The sequence below is a fragment of the Protopterus annectens genome, chromosome 8.part0 (assembly GCF_019279795.1).
Source record: "Protopterus annectens isolate FY-2018-M chromosome 8.part0, PAN1.0, whole genome shotgun sequence".
Classification (NCBI taxonomy): Eukaryota; Metazoa; Chordata; order Ceratodontiformes; family Protopteridae; genus Protopterus; species Protopterus annectens.
This window is the reverse complement of record NC_056741.1, coordinates 898,287,990-898,312,291: the sequence shown is the minus strand read 5'-3', so window position 1 is coordinate 898,312,291 and position 24,302 is coordinate 898,287,990. Positions and strand designations below refer to the sequence as shown.

The following is a 24,302-nucleotide window of genomic DNA, read 5'->3' as shown; positions in this document are numbered from 1 at the left end:
GGTTTGGAGAGGTTTAGATTAAAGAGGTTAATTGGGGGTACAGATAGATCACATTTAGTAATTATAATCAGGCCATCTGGTATATTATCAAGGTCTAAGGATTAGATGTTTTTAGCTTTTAAGAGTGCTGAGGGGACTTGTTCCATAGTAATCATAGACATGGCTGGGTCTATGTAGTACTTATAAATGTGGGTGGAAGAACATTTGCACTGAATTTGTCAGTTACAATATCAGGTATTTCCTTTGGTTCAGAGTTGGCATTACTGAGCGTTAGTTCTTAACTTCCTGGCCTAGTTACAGAAAAAAGCAAAGTAGCTATTTTTGGTTTAAGTAGCTATGTAAAGTTCAGCACTGAGTTTCCTAATGGTACCATTAATCTCTTTGCTACCTTGTTTATGTTTGCTGTTAAGGTAGGTAGAATATTTATAAACTTTACATTTTGTCTATTGTTATATAGCTTATATGATATGAATATTCCACCACAGGGGCATGATGTAAATTTTTCATTATATTTGGTACAGACTGAGACTGGTTAATCAATACAAGTATTTAAGAGGGAATAGGGGTCAGTCGCAATAATCAGCTTTAGCACTGAGGTCCATCAAAGTAAAACTGTAATCTGGGTAAGATGCATTACTTTCTAGATTCCACAGGAAAGCACAAACGTTTTAATCATACACAAGGCAAGGTTGAAGCTATAGTTCACCAACAGTTTATTGCACTACAAAATAAAAAGAAACATAAGCGCTTTTGTTATATAAAATAAATAACTTCATCAGATAAAAGCCAACATTCAAATGGGCACTATTGACAAACACCAATTAATGAATTAAAGCAAAAAATAAAAAAAAATAAAAAACACATATACACATTAGTAGATTCCCAGATTCCCAATACAAAATATATATATATATTTAGGAAAATAATAAATAAATATGATGAAAAAGCACATATTTTAAAAAAAAAAAAAAAATAAAAATATAAATATGTGTGTATGTATAAGTTATTAGCACATATTTATGTCTATAAATCTATGCTATCTCAGTTCTGCCTTTCATTTTAACACACTATAGATGCAATTTCATTTTAAACCTGGGGAACCCCCCCATCCACAGAGCATAAAATCCCAACAGCTCACGGGTCTTCTAAGAACAAATGCAGGGACCACCTCTTGTATTTATTTACATATTTACATTTTTAGTTTTTTTTTTTTAAATATGTGCTTTTTCACGTTCATATTTATGCATTATTTTCCTAAATAAATATATACATATATTTTTTCTGGGGAATCTACTAATGGTTATATGTGTTTTAACTGTTTTTATATTTTTGTACATTGTTGCTTTAATTCATTAATTGGTGTTTGTCATGTGATAATGCAAGTCATATATAGTGCCCATTTGAATGTTGGCTTTTATGTGATGAAGTTATGTATTTTATATAAAGAAAGTGCTTATGTTTCTTTTGTTTTGTGGTGCAATAAACTGTTGGTGAACTACAGCTCCAGCCTTGCCTTGTGTGTAATTAAGATGCATTAATTGCTACTCATGGGTATTAGGGAGACACAGGAACTTCTCTATGGTTAGGAAATATATTCAGAGTCATAATATGTAAATGGAAGGTTGTGGGACTCAAACCCAAATTTAAACATGTAGCCTCATTACATCTCATTTTATTAAGCAAAACTATAATGCCAATTACATTAGTAAATAAATTATATAGCTTATTGTTTTTTAACTTTTGAGTCATATGTAAATGCCCTTTTTAAAGTTAGTTGTTATTTCTTATACAGAATTGAAATTACCTTTTCACCAGGGCAACTTAATTCAATATAAAGTTTCAGATTATGTATTTTGTTATCCAGTTACCTAGATACTTAAGTTAGACAGCAACAATATTTGTCTAATTAATATGAATATCTGCAATCCCAAAGTCAGCACCTTAGCAATGCTGCATTTCAACTTCGAGAATAAAACCTTTAACATTTGTAAAAATATATAATAAAAAATGTTCTTACTGTTACTTGCAATTACTGTATATGGATGCTGAACAGCAGAGAATCAGTAATCATACTAAATGCCAAAAAATGCATTATCGTGTCCTTTGGGAAGTCAATTACTCCCTCCAGCCAGGAGAACTACCACATTGACAATACACTCCTAAGAACTGATCCAGTTATTCAGGATTTGGTAACTTATGTGGGCAGTGACCTAACTTTCGACCAACATGTTTACATTGTTATATGAAAGCCCTTCTGTACTGCATAGCTTATAAACAAAGGAATTGTGTCTAGATCTAGGGATGTCATTGCTCCCCTTCACTCAGTCCTCATTAAGCCAATCATCGAGTATAATTCCCCCTTTGGCAAGTATGTGTCCAGACCCATGCAACAACTAGAATGCCCATAGAGATACCTTATTAAAAGAATACAAGGCCTAAGCATTATACCTTACATGGACAGATGTAAAGCCCTGTCACTGTACTTGGTATCCTACAGGCTGCCAAAAGGTGACCTGTGTCTGGCATACAAGACATTCTCCACCCCAATACTGATGGAGTTGCTGTATATCAACAAGTCAAATAGCATCAGAACTGCTCAGCCTAGGGATGTAAACCTCTTCTGCAACATCACCAGAATAGTTTGGAAGGACAGGTTTATCTCACAGAGAATACTGATGCTTGAGAACAGACTCCCCAACCACATAAAAGAAAGCTCATCCCTGTCCATATTCAAGCGCTACTTGGATCTACAGATGGAAACAGAAAAGTTACCTTAGGACTGCCTCCTGTACTACTAATGGACACAGGCAGTTCCTAAATGCTTTACTTCATGCATGGGTCCTCTCAAATTATTTCTGATATGATCTCAGTTATTCTCACTAGGGGCTATATATAACTACTAACCATGGGATGGGTAAGGACACTCTAACAAGAAATAGGATACATTAATTCAAGCATCAAAAAGGAAACTGGCTAGGGTTAAAATGGCCCGCAGGGGAAGCTAGCCTAGTACTTACCTATGAATCTCACACAGTCTGTCATAATGTTAATACTGAAGCAGGATCTGCAGCCTTGGAATTTAATTCAAAAGGGTTTGTAGTCCTTTCCATTTGCATTTCTGATGCTATCTTGATTTCTGGTACTACTGCCAACTCCATTAAATTACCAAAGTGCAGTCTTCATGTTTCCCTTTTAATGTTTCTGAGCAGCTACCTTAGGTGCCAGATGGCATGCTTCTTTTAGAGGGAAACCATTCATAGCACTGCTTGTTCTGTACCAGTTGTTAACAGGTCTATCCCACTATTCATCATAACATATAAGAACAGAGGGTCAGTTTTTCCTCTCTGACTAGCTGGACCAAAGCAACTTGGACAACTGCCCATTCTGTAGCAGCAATAATGGAGCTTCCCCGTTTTTCTTTTAACATTATTAATGTTGGAAATCCCATCAATCTACAAAAGTTTTAAAGGGACTAATTGCTTGGAAATGATCAGGTATACTTTTCAAAATGTTTTATAAAATTACATTAGTAAAATATCTTGGAAATGATGTTGAGGTACTAAATGCAGAAAAAATGAGTGGTCATGATTCTGCAGGGAATTGTTGGATAGAGATACAGCACTGATTTCACTCATTCACTCCAATGGAGCTCAAGAAGTGTGCACTGTAAATTCCAACAGGCAGAGCCTAAACCTTTTGTCAGAATGAAATTATGTCCTCATATTTCAAACAAATGTTCATATCTGCGGAACCATAGGGATTATGAAAGAAGTATAAATGGCAACCTCTTCAGCACAAACAATTTTTATAGTGGTAGTATTCTTTAGATTCTAGGTCTTAAAACAAAATGTTATAAGTCACAGTAAACACAGTACCTATTACATTTGTAATATTTTATAAACAACTTACAGTATCTCAGCAACCAGTCAAGTTACATACTGTTAGCATCTTTTTATTCATCTAGCTGAGAGCTTTCATATGAGGCTAAGGAGTTCTGTCTGTGCTACTTGGTTGCTGAGCTATTTAGAAAAATGTGAAAAGTATATCTATATAAATGAATATCATAAAAATGACAGCTAATATCTATTTACCTGCACTAGACAGACATCAAATATTAATGCAGTTGAGTTTGCTGTTGTGTAAGCTTTTAAGATGAAATTTTTATAAACCTTGTACATAGCATGGTTTTGGAATTATTGATGCAAATATGAACAAGCAATATTTGACGGTTCTATATCACATTGTCGAACTTTTAAAATTTCGAACGTCATATGGTCGACACCATATGATTGAACTTTTAAAAGTTCAAAAGTTTCAATGGAGATCTCCATACAGTGTGGAAGGGGAAGATTTCCCTTTCCGCATGTAGTACGATCTCGGAGTTGGTATATTTAAAGAGCTGGGGATATGTGGTAGGCAGAGCCCCCCACGTGGGGGGTGCCCCCTGCTTAAACCATTCAGGTAGGTTTTTTTCTTTGTTTTTTTTTTATTACATTTTCGAACTTTTAAACTTTCGATCATATGGTGTTGACCATATGACGTTTGAACTTTTAAAAGTTTGATTATGTAATATAGACGCATATTTGACACCTAGAGGCATCAGTAGAAATTAACTGCACATGCACCTGGAGGCATCATTCGGATGTAATTTAAGTACAAATAATAAATATCACAAAGTAAATGGATTTTAACAGCAGGAACATTTTTGCTGGATGCTGCCCCTTCTACCAGAGGTGGCTCCATTACCTCCCTGAAATTATGACTTCTGAGCCAGTATCAGCTTTGTTATTGTTAATGTCTGATTTCATCTGTTTGAAGGGCTTTCATAACCAATAAATACAGTTACAGGAGTTTTACCTGCTGGGTACTGTATGTCTAAAGTCTTTATATACATGATGCAAGTTATGTTGATTTATACTCTAATATGATATATGCATCAAGAAATTGACACATTTGTCATTTAGTATTTTTAAATGCAATGGCATGTCCAAAACAGAAACTCGCCCTTACTGTGTATGACCGTGTATGTACATGTAAATATGTTAAAATACAGCTTTGTGCCTCATGGAAATGACAAAAGTCTGTTTCTTCAGTATGACTACAGCTCATTTTTAAAAAATATTTTGTTTGCAGCTAAATGTGCCATTGCTTTGTCAAAATCTACTAACACAAGATTACATCTGAAAGTTTTACATTGACATTGGTTTGCTCTAAATGCTTGGCATAAAATCCAATGAAAAAATGTTATTCCTAATAATGGAGATTAGCTGTTAGAGACAGATTTTGAGTTTACTGTTGGGACAGGGATCCTGATGCATGCTCCTTGTAGACCTACTGACAAACTCAGAGGAGTTACCGAACAAAACAAACTCAGAGGAGTTACTGAACAAAAAGAGATTACTTGGCTGAAATTCAGAAATAGAACTAGATCTGATTTAACTGTCGGCAAGATAATGTTGCATTTCCAAAGACGATTCTGTTAAGCACAGTGATGTGACAATGATGATTCAGTTTTCTAGTTTGTGAAGGAGTTGAGCTACAGATATGGTGGTCTCAACCCCCACCACCTCTCAGTGATTTCATACTGCAGTTGTGATAAACACATCATCCCACCACGGCCATTAATGGGAACTGGAAAGTACTAACCCAGCAGAGAACAGGTTAGTCAGAACCCAACTTGCATTTGTCATCTAGGCAAATGAGGGAAAACCATAATTCTGAACTACCTTGCATCTCATCAAGGTCAGAATGTGTAATCCTGATGTAGTTCACTTCGTACTGAAGGAGCTGAAAAAAACAAAATATGAAAAAGGCATAGCCTGTCTAATGTGGCCTAGTATTTTCTGTAGATGTGAGTAACATAATAGTCTGCCACAAAATACATAGTGAACTTATAAATGTTTGTCATTGTACAAGTCCCACTGATGCACAGTGGCATAAATAATACGGTGGATATGAATTAATGAAGTATAGGACATTAACATGATAATAGAACAATATAATATGATAAAAGAAAAAGCTATCAGATCAGCTCAGGGATAAGGAGACACAAATGATGCTGGCAATTACAAACATTGTTTTTCAACTATTCACTTCCTATGTTGTGTTGTTGTTGTCTTTCGGCTTTTCCTGGTTAGGGGTCGCCACAGCGGAACTCCGGTCCGCTAATGATTGGCAGTAGATTTTCACGAACATCAAGGTGCCAGCTAGACGTTCAACCTTCAACTAAGGCATGCCCATTTGTGCATGTCTTTCGAACACTCACCCAACCGCGGGGAGGACATGCAGACTCCACACAGAAGGCACTCCCCGCACTCCAGCCGAGAATCGAATGGGAGAAACAAAACTAATTGTATTCAGCCCCCAGCAGTCTTCTCCCTTGCCTTACTAAAAATACCACTGCAATGCTCATTAACTAAGCTGGCAGAATGGTTTTCAGTTTACATTACTTCTGACTGATGGCAGAAAGAGGCAATAAGCTTATGTAGTTTGCTGTTTAACATTAACATTCAATATTTTACCTCCCACCAACCCCTTTCTCCTCCTCTCACCCCTTCTCTACCTATCCCATATCCTCCTAAAATCTCCATGGATTCTCCCTCAGATACACATTCTTGTACTCCATTCCATAGTTCTACCACCCTCTCTATGAAGAAGTATTTACTACGATCCAGAGAGTAGTTGTTCCCTACATTCTACTGCTGCATCTGCCTCTACATCCCCATTTGTCCTTCCTGTTCAGGATGACCTCTTCACATCTACCTGATATGAACCTCAGCCGCCATATTGTGTCCTTCCTGTTTCATCTGGCCTTTGCTGAGGACTGGTCTAACTCCTCTAGGCTACTCTAGTATCTGGTCATAACCTTTACTCACCATTCCATTCAACTCTATGATGGCTTTCCACTTGTCATGCTCCTTGTATGGTCTTTAGAACTATACCAAGTGCTCAAGGTGTCCTGAACAGAGGCTGGTCGAGTGGAAGTGGTAGCTGTTTATTTTTGGAGTCTGTTCATATTCTCATCAATCTGCTGCTATCTCTGCCCAATCTGCTCCTGGTATTCCAGTTTAGGTGTGATCCCCACTCTCAGGTCCTCTTCCTGTTCAGCTGCCTTCAATTTTCACTCCTCCAGCTGATACCCTACAGCAAGTTTCGTGGCCCAGGTACAATACTTTACATTTATCTGCACTGAATCTCATCTGTCACTTTTTTACCAACTTGGTCAGTCTTTCTAAATCATTCCATAAACTCTTTCCCTCATCCTCCATGTTTGCATGTCAGTTTATGTCATCAGTAAAGAGGATGATGCTATTCTCTGTTCCATGAGATATACTTAATAGTTTTATTTCATGTTTACATGTTTCTTTTTTTGTAAGACAAATGCTATCTTCTGTTACTTTAGCATGACAGCAGTGCTGCTCTATATAGTGTGTGTTGCATTGGGATGATGGGTATAAGGAAAAGGGCAACTGCAAACAATATACCCACATGTATCATTAAATTAGTATAACTCATGCCCCGAAAATCATTTCTAGTATCTGAGTCAAATTATAAATTAGTTAATGCATGAATTTTAATCTTTTGTTAAAATGTATAAAGTTTGTGTGTCGTAAACCTTCCACTGCCTAAATCAATTCTATATTTTTGAATTAAAATGCTTAAACTCAATTGCATATGAAGACGAGTCAGATACAGTAAGAATCTCGTATGATTATACATGATATAACAATAAGTTTACATTTCAGTACTACAGCTAGTGAATAATGAACCTGTGCTTCAGTATGGCATGGTGGCACATTGGTTAGTAGTTCTACAGCAGAGCTCCAGGGTCTGGGGATTCAATTGACTGCCAGTTACTGTCTGTGTGAAGTCTGCATAGCTTACCTGTGTTCATGCGAGTTTTCTCAGGGTACTTTAATTGTTTTTTCTAACTACCAGAGACATGCTTCTTGATTGGTTATCCCAACCTTTCCAGGCATATCATATGTGCTCTTATCCTAATGGCCTGAGTCATAGCTGATAAATGACTGCAAAGCCCTTTTTACTTACTTCATTAACAAGCAGTTTAATTATTACAGTGTACTAAATGAAGTGTGTGCAGCTCCTTAGAATTGCTGATCAAATCCTGCAGCTTCTTCAAGTCTATTATAAACCATTATCCAAATGTCAGACTTGTCCCCCTTTCCACAGTCTTGCAAGCTTTTGTGTAGATCTGTGTGTCTATTACAAGTTCTAGCTCACATTTGAAACTAGTAGTCCTACAGCACTAAAAATAAGATTAATGTCAGTTCTGGCTGAAGCAGTGATTACAGCACAAATGAATCAGGTTCAGTCAGCTACCGATGAGCTGAAAGGGTCAAATATAAAGAGTGGGAACAAGCAGTCAATGCCAGGTTACTCAACCTAGGAAGATGGAGGCAGTCTGGGCTGCTGTGATACTGATTATTACAGTAAAGAGGAGTCCAGTAGTCAAGCTAATAAGCTTGGGATGTGGACAGCCAAACTGAGATAAACAGGAGCCTTCTTGAGGGCATCTTTGGAAGTGTACACATCCCCATGGAGTAGAACACAACACAAGCAAGCACACACATCATCCACCTAGAGATGGGGATTTAGGTAATTACAATAAGAAAATCCTGATGGCTGTCTGAATGGTGGTTCCCAAAATCTGCTCTTCTTCAAAGGGCAAACAAATAGGCTGATGGACTGAGGGAAGGCTAATTGGCAGGCAGTGGGCATGAAGACCATGCAAAAAAAAAATAATAAAGAGTAACAACTGGGATGTGCATTGGCTATTAGAAACTAATGTGAAGATATGGCTTAATCCCAAACCCATATATTTTCTTAGCAAAGGGAGTAAAATTGGAATCTGCCCTGCTTTTTTAAGTACCATGCTAAAGCTGTGTTGTCTAGGTGGCTGAACACTGCACCTTGGATAAGAAGGCCTTGCGTGTGGTTTTCCTTGCCGGATTCTGGATTCGGGGTCTACCACTGGACTTGGTTTTAAGGCATTGAAATGCCTGAAACACAAGGAAGATCACGGCCTTTCCAAAAACATTGATGTGCAATTTGTCCTCATCTGAGGTCCACATCCTTTAGACCATGCTGTTCAAACATTGCCTCTTTATCCCAGCAAGGATATGTCTGTGGTTGGAGTGGCTGCTTGACTAGGTTAAAAAAATTATCTTCCTGAAAGTTCAGTTGCCTAAGTCCTACTTACCCGTGACAGTAGATGATTGTAGAACACACTAAATTACTGGCATATGGGTAATCTCTGGTACTCTAGCAAAACTCAGAGCTACTCCATCCCTGCCTGTATGTAGGTGTGATGGACCAATTACCTGAGAGTACAGGGACTGCCTTTCAAACCCACAGACAGAACCCTTTTAGTTTTCTAGTGCTACATTAAGAAAAGGATCTCTGAGAAGACTGCTTCTTTCTCTGGATTGTCAGAGCTCAAATAAGAAATCCTTTTAGGTTTGAGCCTTGGTAGACTGCCAGAGATAGGGTAGCAGGACACTGCTAGCCATATGCCAGTAAGGCAGTGTGTTTGAACATCTGAGGTTTTCCAGGTTTGTCTGCCAAGACAGATGCTGCAAACAAATATTTGATAGTTTGATGGGGTTCAGCATGGGATGCGATACTTGATACGACTGAACTTAAAGTGCACACTGATGAACTTACATGTGTAGTCTGGTGATATAGTACTATTTGGATGTCGGCTATCTAGAGCTGTGAGAAATTATGCTGCATCCAGCTTTGGATGGAGGGAGACGTCTGTCATAGCTTGAACTATTGTGGATATCCTGTCTGGGTATAATATGTTCAGCTCTTGTACTGTGTCCATCTGGCAGCCAATAAACATCAGAAACTGAGATGGTTATAGTTGCAAGTTTGAAAGACTGACTGTAATCCCTAAGGGCATGCAGAGCTGGATTATGTATTGTCTTGCCATAATGAGTTTCTCTCTTTAATTTCTCCAAATCTTTTGAGTTTCTAATACCTTGATGACAATGGACACCATTCCTAAGTCAAAGCATGATTAAAGTTCGTGAAATTAGTATTGTTTCTATCTTTGATGTCAGCCAAAAGTGCTCTTCGCAGCACCAACAATGTGCCCAGTAATGACTCCTCTTGCTATTTATATGGAGTTACACTGGTAACATCTAAATACAATTGTAGATTCTTTTTTAATAAGACCCATTACTTCTACTACTATTGGGACTGTCTGGGTATCTTTCTTCCACATTGCTCTCATTTCTGCCTGTAAATCCTGATATTTTATGACTTTCTGTCTCGCTGTATGCAAGACCACTGTAATCACTGGGTGTGGCAATTTCAGTGATCAGTGCTACTTTTGTCTTCTTTTCATGTACCAGTATATCCAGTTTTCTAGCATCTATCTCTTGAATTGTTGGTAATGGGTGATTCCATGCAATGTAAACTTCATCATTTTCTCTGATGCTTTGTGGCTCATGTTTCCAGTGTTTTTCAGCCACTTCAATACCATAATGTTTGCACAACACCAGTGCAACAGTCTTGCCACATTATTATGCCTTGCAGTATACAGTCCTTCCGCCATTAGTATGTCACAACCAGCAACGAGGGGTGCGAATGTTTCTAATTCAGTTTTACAAAACCTGCATTTGTCTGTTTCTCCCATATGTTCAATGGACATTGTAAACCAGTGTGTACATAGCCCACTATCTTGGGCTGCCAATATTAACCTTTCATCTCTTGGTTTGAATTTGTCGCTCCTTAACCATTCATGCATTTGTTCCTAATCAACATGAGGTTCTTCCAGAAATGTTCTATACTTGCAACTATATTTATGCATTTTTCACATTTCTTGCATTCTCACCTGGTCCTTCACCTTATATTCTTTCTTTTGTTTTGGCACATTCAGTTACGGCCTGATTTTTATCTACTTCTGTTTTGATTTCCATTCCTGCTTGACGCTGATATGCTTCTGCTAGATTAAGCAGAGAAATCATCTTAGATTTATAATCGTCATGTTTCAAAACATTTGCTACGTTTGGGTCTTGTGAGGTCAGCAGATATATGTGGAGTCCCACGATTGCAGATCTATACATGTAATCAATTTCAAGGAGGCCCATCCTTCCTTCAGAATGGGAAATATATAATCTTGGCATGCACTGATTTTTATAAATCATTTGGTGAGCATGAAGCATCTTTCTTGTTTCCCTGTCTAATCTATCCAACATGTTTTGGGGCCAGTCAATTACACTAAAACTAAGTTAGGACAGGAAGAACAAATTGGTTTATAGCTTGGATTTTATTCCTAGATGTTAATGCTGTTTTCAGGATTAATTTAAGTCTTCTAAAATATTCCTTACTAAGTTTTATTTGCATTTGTTCATGTTTTATTGTTGATCCTTCAATTCCCAAATATTTATACACAATCTCTTGCTGTCGCTAGTAGGTGCCATGATGAGCTAAGGCAAAGAATTTTTTTTTTTAATCTGTAGAAGCTGCACGGGGATGGCAACTGGAGCCATGCACTTGGTGAACCCTGGAGGGGGGGTTGCTGTGGTGAGACAAAAGGCAGGACCCTGAACTAGTAAAGTACAATTTGTACAAGTAAACTTACCATAACATTAGATGTTCAGATGATCACTGCTGCAGCAGCCTAAGCTATACAGGTTATATCTTGCATAGGATATAACATCCAGCCAGCTTCCAAAGCTTCAAGGCACCTTACATGCAAACAAAATGTCAGTCAGCTCATCTCGAGTTGACTGAAAAGACAGGCATGGGCACCAGTCATGGGCACCAAAACCTTCAGAGTTTCCTGCCGCCTAAGAGTACACTCATGTGAGGTGTTTGAGGCTCACTGTTTAGCTTGTGCTGTTCCCTTTGCTGGGAAGATAAATTCCCTTTGAGGGAAAACCTTCCATTAAAAAAAAATGTTTGTTTAATAATACTTTCCTGTTTAAGAATTATTTTAAAGCTATGAGTTTATGTGTTAAAGGACTGTCATGAGAGTGCATTGCACTTTTAAATGGCAGAGTTTTTTTCTGGCAGTTTAAAAGTTCTTTACAATAATTGAAAACCAATTTTTCTGTAGAGAAGTTGTGTTTATTTTACTTTGTGAGATGGCAAAGTGTTTTAAAGTGCTTTACTGTGTTTTGTGTGAAAAAAGTGACTTTTAAAGACAGTTAATTGTTGCCACCATTTGCTAGTTGTTTTCCCCAGGAAAGAGGAACCATTTTCAACTCAACCATGGAACAAACTATCTGTCCCATGGTTGTTCCATTTTCCAATCAAAAAAAGCAAATTTAAGCAAACAGCTTTGCCACCACAGCAGGTTAGTAATTTGCCTCATCAGCAAGTGGGTGACTTTGTTGTGGCAATTAATTGTTTCTCAGACCACTCTTTTAACCCAGATCCCCTCTGGTGTAGCAACTACAGCCACTCTGGACCTAGAGTTAGCCATGTCCTCTGTGGCTGTTGGGTCTCCTAAGTGGGCAAGGCAGAGCCAGTCTTATCGGTCCTGGGAGAGAGAGAGAGAGAACAGGGAATACTTTGTTTGGTTAGAATGTTGTGCCCACCCCTGGACATTTTTCAGACCTCCTTTTCTAAATTTTCTAAAGCTATCTGTAACCCCTCTTCCAATTTTGACAAAAAAAAAACAGTCTCAATGCAGGTACACCAATGTTTAAGAAACAATGTCAAAAATTCTAGAACCTTCTAAACCAAGGACAGTCCAACAAGTCAGAATGACTATTTAAGGGACCCCCCCCCCCCGGCAGCCCAATTTCCCTTCCAGAAAGTATGAATCTCCACTTTTCTCTTTGGCAACGGTTTTGACAACTGCATTCTAAAGATCATTCATCAAGGTTACAGATGTTAGCAGGAGGAAATTCCTCCTTTCCAGGGGGGTAATTACTCTTATTTCTACCAAGATCATTGTAGTGACTGCCATCTGGCCCAGGCAACATTGGTTCTCCTTTCTTTTGAAAATGGTCAGGGGCAATTACTACATGCTTCCTCACAGGCTGTATCTACTTACACAAGAACAGGGGTGTTTGATACACTCCATTACCAATCAACTATAACTGACTGCCTGGATGATGGGGTCTTAATTCCCTTTAGGCACCTGTTTACTGAGGACATGTAGCAGGTACTAATGGAGGCAAGAAAACCTCCTACTAGAAAATCATATATTAGCAAACAGGAAAGGTTGGGTTCCTATTAGAATGACGAAAATGCATTTTGTCTAATGTGTTTTCATTGACACCTAAAGAGCGAACAGGCAAAACAGCGAAGCGGCTGTTCAGTGAATTCTTTCCCTGGGAAAGAAGTCACTTGACTGCTTCATTGCTTTGCCGTGTTCTGCACTGTAGTGTAGTCTCAGGGATTCCCTTGTCCGGTATAGCTACCGAGCCTGAATGTGCAACAGTTACTGACCTTAGGGTTGGGGTGCGGGTTAAGGTAAGTGCATATGTATGAAAGTGTTTACTGTTTTTTTTTGCTTTAGATGTATGGTTGAGTTACGTGTGTATGTGTTTTCAGCTGTTTACTTTTGTTTTGGGGGGAGTAGAATTAGGGTTTAGGTAAGTGTGTATGTGTTTGGAACTGTTTATGTAAATGTGCAACAGTTACTGACCTTAGGGTTAGGGTGCAAGTTAAGGTAAGTGCATATGTTTTAAAATGTTTACTTTTTTTTGTATTAGATGTATTGTTGAGTTATGTGTGTATGTGTTTTCAGCTGTTTACATTTTGGGGGGGGGGGTAGAATTAGGGTTAAGGTATGTGAGTATGTGTTTGGAACTGTTTACTGTTTTTTTTTTTTTTTTTTTTGGATGGAACAGCGATTTCTTTCCCTAGGAAAGAAATTGCTGTTCTGAGGTGTCGACTTTTTCAGCTTTCGCTGAAAAAGGGTAGATGAAACATCATTTGCTGATTTAAGCATTCGATGTTTTAATATAGACCCAAAAGGTTTTATAGTTGGTGCAGGCAACATAACCAGCATCCATTCAGGGCTAGTCATTCTCTGGTTTTAAAATATTTGTGTGAGTTACCTTTGACTATGACCTTTCTTTCTCCTCCATCAAGGTTCATTTATTCGCCATTTCAGCATGTCTCTCCATGGATCCTCCTCTTTCAATTCAGTCGCCTGACAAAATGTTTTTGAAAGGGTTTTACATAAAAGGCCTCCAAGAAAAATGGTGGCCCCCTCCCTGAGGTCTTAATTTTGTGTTAGAGAAACTAACACGTGCTCCATTTGAACCAGCTAACCTGGCTGGCTTGAGGTTCTTAATATGGAAACCACTTTTACTGACTGTTCTTACTTCTGCAAGAAAGCTATCTGAGTTGCAAGCTCTTATGGTGAGTCAATCCTATCGATTTTTCCACAAAGACAAGTTTTTTTGAGAACTAATCCTTCTTTTATACCTAAAGTAGTATATGAGTTTACTGTAAGCTAAACTATCTCTCTTACTATTTTTCTTTCCTGAACCTAAAAGTGAGGGAGAAAGGATAGTCCATATCTTGAATGTCCACAGATAACTGAGGTACTATCTTGACAGAACTAAATCTTTCAGCTCTTCAGATCAATTGTTCATTTCTTGTGAAGGTAAGAAGAAGGAACAACTTGTGTCAAAACTATTTCCAAATGGTTGTCTATGGCTATTAAGTTTTGTTATACTCTCTACAACAAAACTATTCAAGAAGGCCCACTTTACCATGGCATTGGCTTCATCTGTGGCTTTTTGGAAATAGTTGGAATCCAGAAGTATACTAGAAGTAGCAACTTAGTTCTCTGTGCATATGTTTATAAAGCATTATAATCTGGAGTCTTTCTCTAGGTTGAAATCAGACTTTGCTAGGATCATTCTCCAGGGGCTCCTGGACCCCTCTCCTTCCACCTCCCAAATGTAGTAAGATAGTGTAATCTGCCCATATAGCTAAGGCTACTGCAGTCATGATCAATATGATGAACATAATACAGTTCTGTAAGTAAACTTACCACAGCAATAGATGTTCAAATGATCACTGCTGTAGTAGCCGCTCCTTCCCTTCATCACCCCTTTTTTTGTTGTGTTGTTTATGACAGAGTGTGAATACATATTTTTTATTTTGAGCATTGTCATTCCAGGGCTTAGCCTCCCTCTCTATGTTGGTATGAAGGATCTGAAGGGATTGGCACCCCAACCTGTCTTTTCTGTTCTGAAAGGAACCATGGGACTCTTGTCAATGTAGTTTCCACAAAAGTTCCCTCTACTTCTGGGCTGAGGTTGCTGGGACTTCCAAAACCAGATATCCTTAGCTCCCTTCTATTTCTTTGAAATGATCTCTGGGCAACTAAGATCTTAACCCCAACAGCTGTGAGAATTTTGTCCTCCTGCTCACATTGCTCTGGATGTCCTTTACATTTTGCTCAAAAACTGAGGTTACATCACAAGGTGCATTGATGAAGGCCACCTTGAAGTGTTCTGTGAATCCTGTAAGGCATAGACAGTCCTGTCACTTCACTACACTGCTGAGCCAGAACATCTAGCTGCTCCATCCACCCATCCACTGCATTGTGTAAGAGATGCAGAAACAGCAAAGTAATGGAATTACCAGTGGCCGCCTAGGTCTCCAAATGTTTGTCAAAGGTCCCCAGTATGGACAAGCCCAGAAACATCAAAAAGACCAAAAATGTAGGAGAAGAGGAAACATTGAACATTGCTGTTCTCCTTTAAACTTGGTTTTGTAGCTGGGGGCAAGCCTTCCTGCACCCCTGATATGGGGATCTTGACACCGCCGCACCACCTGAACTTATATATATATATATATATATATATATATATATACATATATACCAACTCCAAGATCACCATAGCTTGTAGAAAATGGAATTTTCCAAGGAATGGCAGTCTCAGACTTAGCATATGTAATTCCCAGGGCTTTCAGGTTCTACACTTCAGGGCTTACACTGTAGAGTCCCAAATGTTTTCAGTGGTTATTCCCCAGTGGGTACTGGCTTCAGAGTTATCTGAATTTTATCCTTCAGGTCTCTCTGACACCTCATAATTGCACCAAGTAGTTTATTGTCCTGATAGAAAAAGTGTTTCAAGCATAAGAACTATTTCCCAATCAATCCATCATCTGGGAATCCTTGTTTGGAGGATGGAAAGTCTGAATGACCCTCTAGATCTTGCACTTTGTGGCCACTAACACCACAATGGAGTCAACAAGAGGTCCCTTACTGTAGTGGTGTCTTTCCTTGGAGGTCCACAACTCACTGTCAAGCTTCCATGGAATTGTTTCCATGACATCTGTCTCCCTCTAATCCTTGGTACACACCATATCAATAAGAGTGTCTTGTACGGGTACCACCCAGAATGTTGAGGGGTGAGGACCTCTAAGCTTCTAGAAGGATCGCTTCCTCAGAGGAGGTGGGGGTCAATGAGCAATGATCCTCTCTGTCTCTTCATTTCAAGAATTTCACCATACTTGTTGTCCCATGGAGGGGACTGAGGTGAGGCCCCTCCCCCCTCATCAAGATTTGTGTCTGGGGAGGGAAACCACAGAAAGTAATCCATGTGCTGAGTTTTTCTGTATAGAAGGTAACCAGGATGTGATGTGTTTAGTATGCCTCTGAGGCCCTCTGTCCTGGAAGGGCAAGATAGATGAGTAGCTTAAAGGCTTTGTTTCAAATGTGTAAGATGGTGGAACTGGTGGAGCAGGTATCTGTTCATGCTGGAAGATCTGAGACAATCTCCTGTGTACCAAAAAATTCTGTCAAACATCCTGGAGCTAAAGCCATTGGCACTAACAGTATCAGTGTTAATACCACAGGGGGAAATCATTAGCACAAACCATTGGCATCAATGTCTCTCGTGCCAAGGCTATCAAGGCAGACTTCAGCACTGAAGAACTGAATACCGAGAGTGTCAATACCCACAATAACTCCTCAAAATTGGTACCAAAGTCAGCAATGAACCCTCTGCATTAATCCTTTCAAGCCTGGGGGGGAAAATTTTGATACTTCTGGTGCTGAAACTGTGCATAAGGTAGGAACTGTGATGAAAGGGACTTGGTTTTCTTCTTGTGTTACCTTAGACTATGTGGGTCTGAAAGAACACCAAACTGAAACTAAGTCTTCATGAAAGCAGTCATTGTCTTGTCCCAATCTGTCTGTGTGGCACTCCTGAGGGACCTGGAGGAGCAAAAGGATGCAACAAAAGTCAGATGGTATAAAAGGAATCACGAGAACTCCTGGTCCACTGAGAAACATCCAGTTCATCTCCTCTTAGTGGAGTCCTTTGACTCCTTAGAATCTTGCCTTGGAGGAGAAACACAATGTGAAATAGTAGTTACTGAAGATAGAACTGGATAGAGAGACAAAGAGCCTACTACCTGAAGAACTATAGCAGCGAAAGCTTTTCTAATATAAAATGTTCTGAAACCTTTCGTAAATCTTTTTTCTTTTTTCTGCAGCTTGTCAGATCTGTCCTTGTTGCTGCACCTTGTGTTTCTCCTTCTCTTTAGGGGCATCATCCTTCAGAAGGCATTTCAACACTAATTTGTTGCATCTATTGAAAAGAGTTCTAGAACTCAAATCCTTACAAATTAAGCAGCCAGACTCAAGATGACTGACCTTCAAGACACATGATGCAAAGCCTGTGTGGGCCATGGGGTAGGGTTTTTTTGGCTATATTGCCTGCAATTTTTAAAACCAGTGGCCTTGTCTTTATCCATTCTGCAACACACCAGTAATATGAATTCTGAACTGTAATACTTGAAACATGGAATTGTTCCTGAATAGGGATGGCAGAAAAGGAAAAAAAATCTCTATTTTGTTTTTTTATCAACAGTTGATAAAGGAAAATATGAGTTATGAGAGGGAAATAGTAAAGGGAATAATTTGAAGAAAAACATTTGAGAAGGAAGCTCAGAAACTGCTGAGACTGATTTTAATTAAGAATACTATTTAAAACAAGAATCTCAAGGTCCTTATCTAGCCAAAAATGAATGTGCAGAAAACCTGCAGCATTTAAACTTGTAGGGATGTGCTTGATAGCAGAATCAATATCTGGAGAGCTAGGTGAGAATAGTGCATTATGGGACAGGAGAGGAACTCAAGCTAGTCAGAATTCTCTTTGCTGTCATGCAGATGAGGCACCATCAGTGACCAGTACATCCATTCCAGTGTATGATGATGTGAGATGGTGCAACCTGTACCAGAGGGATTAGGGCAGTGCATGTATAACATATGCCAGCATAGCTAGCCAGAGTTGTGTAAAAAAAAAAAAAAAAAAATATATATATATATATATATATATATATATATATATATATATATATATATATATATATATATATACATATATATATATATATATATATATATATATATATATATATATATCATTTGAACATCAAACTGATTTGTACAAATGCTGGTGTTAAACATATATCAACAGTGGGTCCTGCTGGACAGAAAAGACATATGCATGGATGTCAGGCTGTATTGTTGTAACTGCTAAAATGTATATATTTAAACAGAGGATACTGGAAGGGAAGGAGTTAAGCTCAGCCCAGCTAACCTTAAGAAAAATAGCCTGAAATTAAATGACTTGGTTTAGGCCATAAATATTCTATCTCACAGGTCTGAATGCAGCCAGAGATTCAATATCTATGAAATGTCTTTCTGCAGGAAGGGTAGAAGTGTTTGAATTGTTTTATAGCTTCCAGATGCTGTATTAAGCCTTTAGCTAAAGTTCTATGTGTGCATTATGACACATCTGTGCCAAATCCTGGCTCAGTGTCTAGTGAGGGGGTGGTGTGGGAATCACAGAGTCAGGTTACAGATGTGATGTTATCCCATAGCCAGCACTGAAATTGTATTTACATATTAGTAACAGATGTGATAATGGCACTCTGCACTCTGTTATTGGAACTGACAACAAAGAAACTCAGCCATTTCATCTTGCTTTACAATAGCAATTAGGTAGGGAACAGTAATTATTCAGTCAGTTAGGAAAATATAGTGAGATTAGTTAAACATTGTTTTTTCTGTATGTGTCTGAATCTTTCCATGTGTTGTTTTATATTTCCTGTGAATTGAAGCTATGGTGTTTATTGTGAATAGATATTCAGTATTGTCATGTTTATGTTTTATTAAATATATCTGAACCTTTCATTGTGGCTGGTGTTTTAGAAAATATTTTAACCTTTGACAGTACTTGCATTTATTTAGTGGCACTGTGGCTACATGCTCCTGAAAGTCTTGTGCCTTGATTAAACATTGCCATTTATATACGTAGGTATTAATTTTACTAACTATAATTGGCTACCCTAGTAACAGCCTTAGAGTAGGTGGCTTTGTGGGTGTTCTGGTGACACTGTATCTACCTTATAGTCTGAGTGAAGGTGGCACAGCGGATAAGCTATGCCAGCCTTTCTCAGGTGTGTGTGTGTGTGTGTGTGTGTGTGTGTGTGTGTGTGTAAAAATCAAATCTCAAAGAGTGTGTGTCAGCTACTTGGAACAGGGACACTGAGCATTGATTTCACACAGAGGGTGGTGGAGGACTTGGCTTGCAACATCCGGCTAAGGACTGAGCTCTGAGGTGGTCAGTGTGTAGTTTTATTTGGGGCCTGGAGAGGAAGTCCAGCTCCAGGACTGGATTGTGCATTCCCTGTGTGCTCTAAAGGGAAATTGTGTTGGTGCAAACAGCTGCATCTGAAAATACTGTGTGTGTCTATTTTATTTCTAAGAGAATGTTCCTCACCAGTGTCAGTGGGGACTGAGGCTCCTTGATCACTGGCCCAGAGGCAGGATGTCACAGAGTGGGCCAACTTAAATCATCTTTTTAAGTTTCTTCTGTGATAACCTCATTCTATACCCTATAGTCCAAGCTTAAGATGTATTTTTTCATCGTGGTGGAAAATAGTGTATTGTTTCCCTATGCTGCTGTGTATTTGATCTTCTGAACACCAGATTTATACTATACATCTCTATGTCTGCAAAATGCTTGCATGCAAATATATGTGAATATGTTTGTACATATACATGTGTATGTGTGTTTGTGGATCAGAAAGCCCAGGATATCAGCGGTTAATTTGAGAATAACAATGCATGTGGTATCACAGATTAATGACACCTCATTGTACTTTCAGCTCATCATAACAAGTCATTTAAAGTGTCACTCAACAGAAGTAGGATTGTGAATATTTTTGCAGGGGGCCTGGGCCTCCCTGCACACACACACACACACACACACACACACACACACACACACACACACACACACACACACACACGCACACACGCACACACACACATGCATGCATACACAGAGGATTTTGCCCTCCATCTTCTTACTTAAATATTAAACAAGTCAACTTTAGGAAAAGGGGCAACTTTTAACAAGCTACATTTTGAATGAGTTGAAAACACCATGACTTGCTGTACTGCAGATATCACAAAAGAAAACCAAAATAAATATTTCCTCTACAAACCAAAAAGGTGAAATTTATATTCTGTGTACTTTCTAGAGAGTACAGTGGAATGTCTAGACAACATCATATTTACATGGGAAAAAAGATTTTACTGTCATATACTGACAGGATTTAAAATACTCATTACCACAACCTAAAAAGGACAATAACATTTGCCCAATCACTGACTGGTAGGATGGACAACAGAAAAGAAGTATTGCTAAGTAATAAAGGAACAAGTCAAAGTTACTTAACTTAGTAATATATTATAGCATTTTCACTTAAATTTCAAGCTGCTCATATAGGGAAATAGAATTGCATCATATCAGATCACACTTGCACATTATTTAACCATGAGTACATCACTTAAATTTCATGTGTTCCTAGGCCTGGCAAGAGAAACAAGTGTGAGTTGTCCTTTAGGACTACCTGGTTACCGAAGTACAAAATAAAACTGACACATGGGAAAATTAAGTGTTTTTTTAATGTTAACTTCTAACTCCGTGTTTCAACAATGTCAATAAATTATCTGCTTTGACTTCTGTATTTTTATTCATATACACTGAATATTATCCTATTAGAAATGAGTGCAAATGGCAAGCTTTGGACCAGTACTAGATTGCAGGAAAATAGTGACTGGAGTAGAGTAACACTGATGGGATACAATAAAACTTACACACTGGACTAGAAAGGCTGGGGTATTTCTTTTTTTCGGGGGGGTCAGCCAACTATGTTGTCTTGTGATTTAGACCATACAATTACAGTTATAAACATGCTATAATTTCTTGACAGTATTAGTGAGTATATGGCATGGTTCATGGGCTTGTCTAGTAGACCATTAATCTATCATACAATCCATTTAAAGATATCCTGAATTTGTTTGCATTAGAGTCAGATTAGCAGATTTTATTACATTTTAAAACAATGCTATTATGAATAGATATGTGAGTCTTTCTCTTACCTATGTTGTTCACTCTGGTTTTGGCTCTTTACTGGTGTTTCAGTTTCTGCTCTGCCTTCAAAAACACTGGATTTAGTCTGTTCAAGTATATCATGTCCATTTGGCCTAACACTATAAGCTCTTGGCAGGAGGTTATGCGGTAATGTTCTGATATAGCTTTCAAGGCTCACAGGTGTTGATAAGGTTAAATGTGAAGGTGGTATCAGAGACAGTGAAGAAGAGACTGAGTTGTGAAGTCCTCCGATCTGATAGCTGACCAGTGATGAATGAGGAACAAAAGATGGCCTGGGCTTTACTGTTAGCATTCCATGGTTTGCCCAAGGCACCTCTGCTGGCCAAGTTCTATGTCTGTTATTAGGACCATGAGATAATTGATTTGTTGTAGTAATAACACTGTTTCTTGTTGGCTGGAGATGATCTTCACCCATCATATGGGAATTGCTTCTCTCAAACTGTGAGTCATGAGCTAAAGTCGAAATTTCTTCTTGAATAGAGCTTTCAGAGTTCAGCATGTCTTTGGGAATAGTGGCCAGTTTTTCATTTATTGTGGTATTGTCACATGTGCCATTAATGCTGCTTCGTCTCTGGATGGTGGAGCCACATGGTTCCACAATTTCATTGGTATCCATATCAGAATGACTGGGCATGTCAAGGTTTGATGAGGAAACATTATGACCTGCAGGATGTTCTTTTTTACTACTCAGCAGTGTTCCTTGTATAGGCAACTCAGGAAATCTCTCTTTGCCTAGATAATACTTTTTGGGGGTTGCATCATTGGACTTCATGCCTTCTTGGTTTGCCTGAATGTCTTCTTTTATATCATGTTCTTTTTTCTTTACAGATGAAGAATTAATGGACTGCAAAGTCTTTAAGCATTCCTTTTCTAAGTGATGAATTTCTAGCATTTCAGCTGCCATTATGAGACTACTAAGATCTTCTATGTGAGCTTCAAGGCTTTCTGTGTATGCATAATCCAAGATCTGCTGAAAGGTCTTACACGTAAGGAAATCCAATGTGTAGTGCTTGCTGGATCCTTGAAAAAGGACTTCAAACTTCCTACTAGTGCAGGCCAGAACAAGGCTATGGACATGAAACTCTTCATTATCTACATGAATAACCACATCACATAGTGTCTTAAAGTGCCTCATTTGATTGGCTTTTTCCAGTAGCAGTTTTGAATGATGTGGATTTTGAAGCCTGACCACGGCCATTTTTTCCTTAATTTTTTATCTGTGAATTCAAAGAAAATTAATTTGTAAGGCTGAACTTTATAATGAATGTGCCAGTTAAAGTGAACTTTTAGTTACATTTCTCATTACATTTCTAATGACACTTTTCTTACTCATGATGTGTTTTCTTCACTATAAATATATTTAGACAAGGTAAAGTAAATTCTAACACTAATTATTTATAAATAATTAATACAGTTATATGTCTTGACTAAGCTACAGATTAAAGACCACCTGCTATACTATTAATACACACACTGAGAAACTAAACTGAGACAGTTCAAGACCCAGAAATGTGATACTTCATGTTTGATTGTTACCATTATTTATAGCAATAGACAAGAACATATGGAAAAATATCAGATCATTATACCAACTGACATATGGAAAAATATCAGATCATTATACCAACTGACATATGGAAAAATATCAGATAATTATACCAACTGACATTTGGAAAAATATCAGATAATTATACCAACTGACATATGGAAAAATATCAGATCATTATACCAACTGACATATGGAAAAATATCAGATCATTATACCAACTGACATATGGAAAAATATCAGATCATTATACCAACTGACATATGGAAAAATATCAGATCATTATACCAACTGACATATGGAAAAATATCAGATCATTATACCAACTGACATATGGAAAAATATCAGATCATTATACCAACTGACATATGGAAAAATATCAGATAATTATACCAACTGACATATGGAAAAATATCAGATAATTACATCAACTGATAAGGCTTGGAGAATTTGAAAGAAATACAATACTAGCCTAGCCAAACAAAGTTACCTACAGCTTAGAAATCAGGCCAAGAGACGAACTAAACTTGGTAGACAAAATTACTTCCTCAATATCCAAAACAAACATTCATAAGATCCCCAAAAGTTTTGGCATGCCATTAACTCTCTCTCCTAAAACCAGGCAAAACTACCACTCCCACTCCTAACTCCACAAATGACAACAAGGACATTGCTTCCCAAATCGATCACTACTTCGCAAAATCCATCTTAACACTATCCTCCCAACTATCCAAAAACAGCCCTACGTATAACCCAACCAAAAGCCCTGACAACATCCCATTCTTTACGCTCTCACCCATTCCCACCTCAACAATTAAAAAACACCTCCTAAAACTGAAACCTACCACCCTTGCCACTGAGAATCTACCAGCCAAACTTCCAAAAAATAGCTGCTGAATCCTTATCCTACCCTATTTCTATTCTTATCAATCACTCCATACAAGAAGCATATGTCCCACAGCTATTGAAGGCATCATACATTATTCTACTACATAAAGGCAGAAACTCTTACGAATATTCAAATTATCACCCCATTGCCATTCTACCCTCCTTATCTAAAATACTAGAGAAATTTATACATTCTCAGGTAATACAATTCCTAAACTCACACCATCTCCTCTCCCCCACACAGCATGGCTTCCGACAACACTATAGCACAACCACTGCTCTGCTCTCTTTCACCAATCTGATCAACCAACATAGAAATAATAACTTTGTATCTGCAATATTTCTAGACCTCTCCAAAGCATTTGACATGGTTTCACATTCCTTACTACTAGACACCCTGACATCCCTATCCTTTGCCCCTTCCGCTATAGCCTGGTTTA

At 38.2% G+C, this 24,302-nt stretch overlaps 1 protein-coding gene across 1 annotated transcript; it reads right to left on the bottom strand.

Moving 5' to 3' along the window:
- Positions 1 to 21,411: 21,411 nt before the first annotated feature.
- ZBTB32 (zinc finger and BTB domain containing 32) lies at positions 21,412 to 22,626 on the bottom strand. Its single transcript, XM_044079324.1, has one exon. The coding sequence runs from the start codon at positions 22,624 to 22,626 to the stop codon at positions 21,412 to 21,414; it is 1,215 nt and encodes a 404-aa protein (XP_043935259.1).
- Positions 22,627 to 24,302: the final 1,676 nt, after the last annotated feature.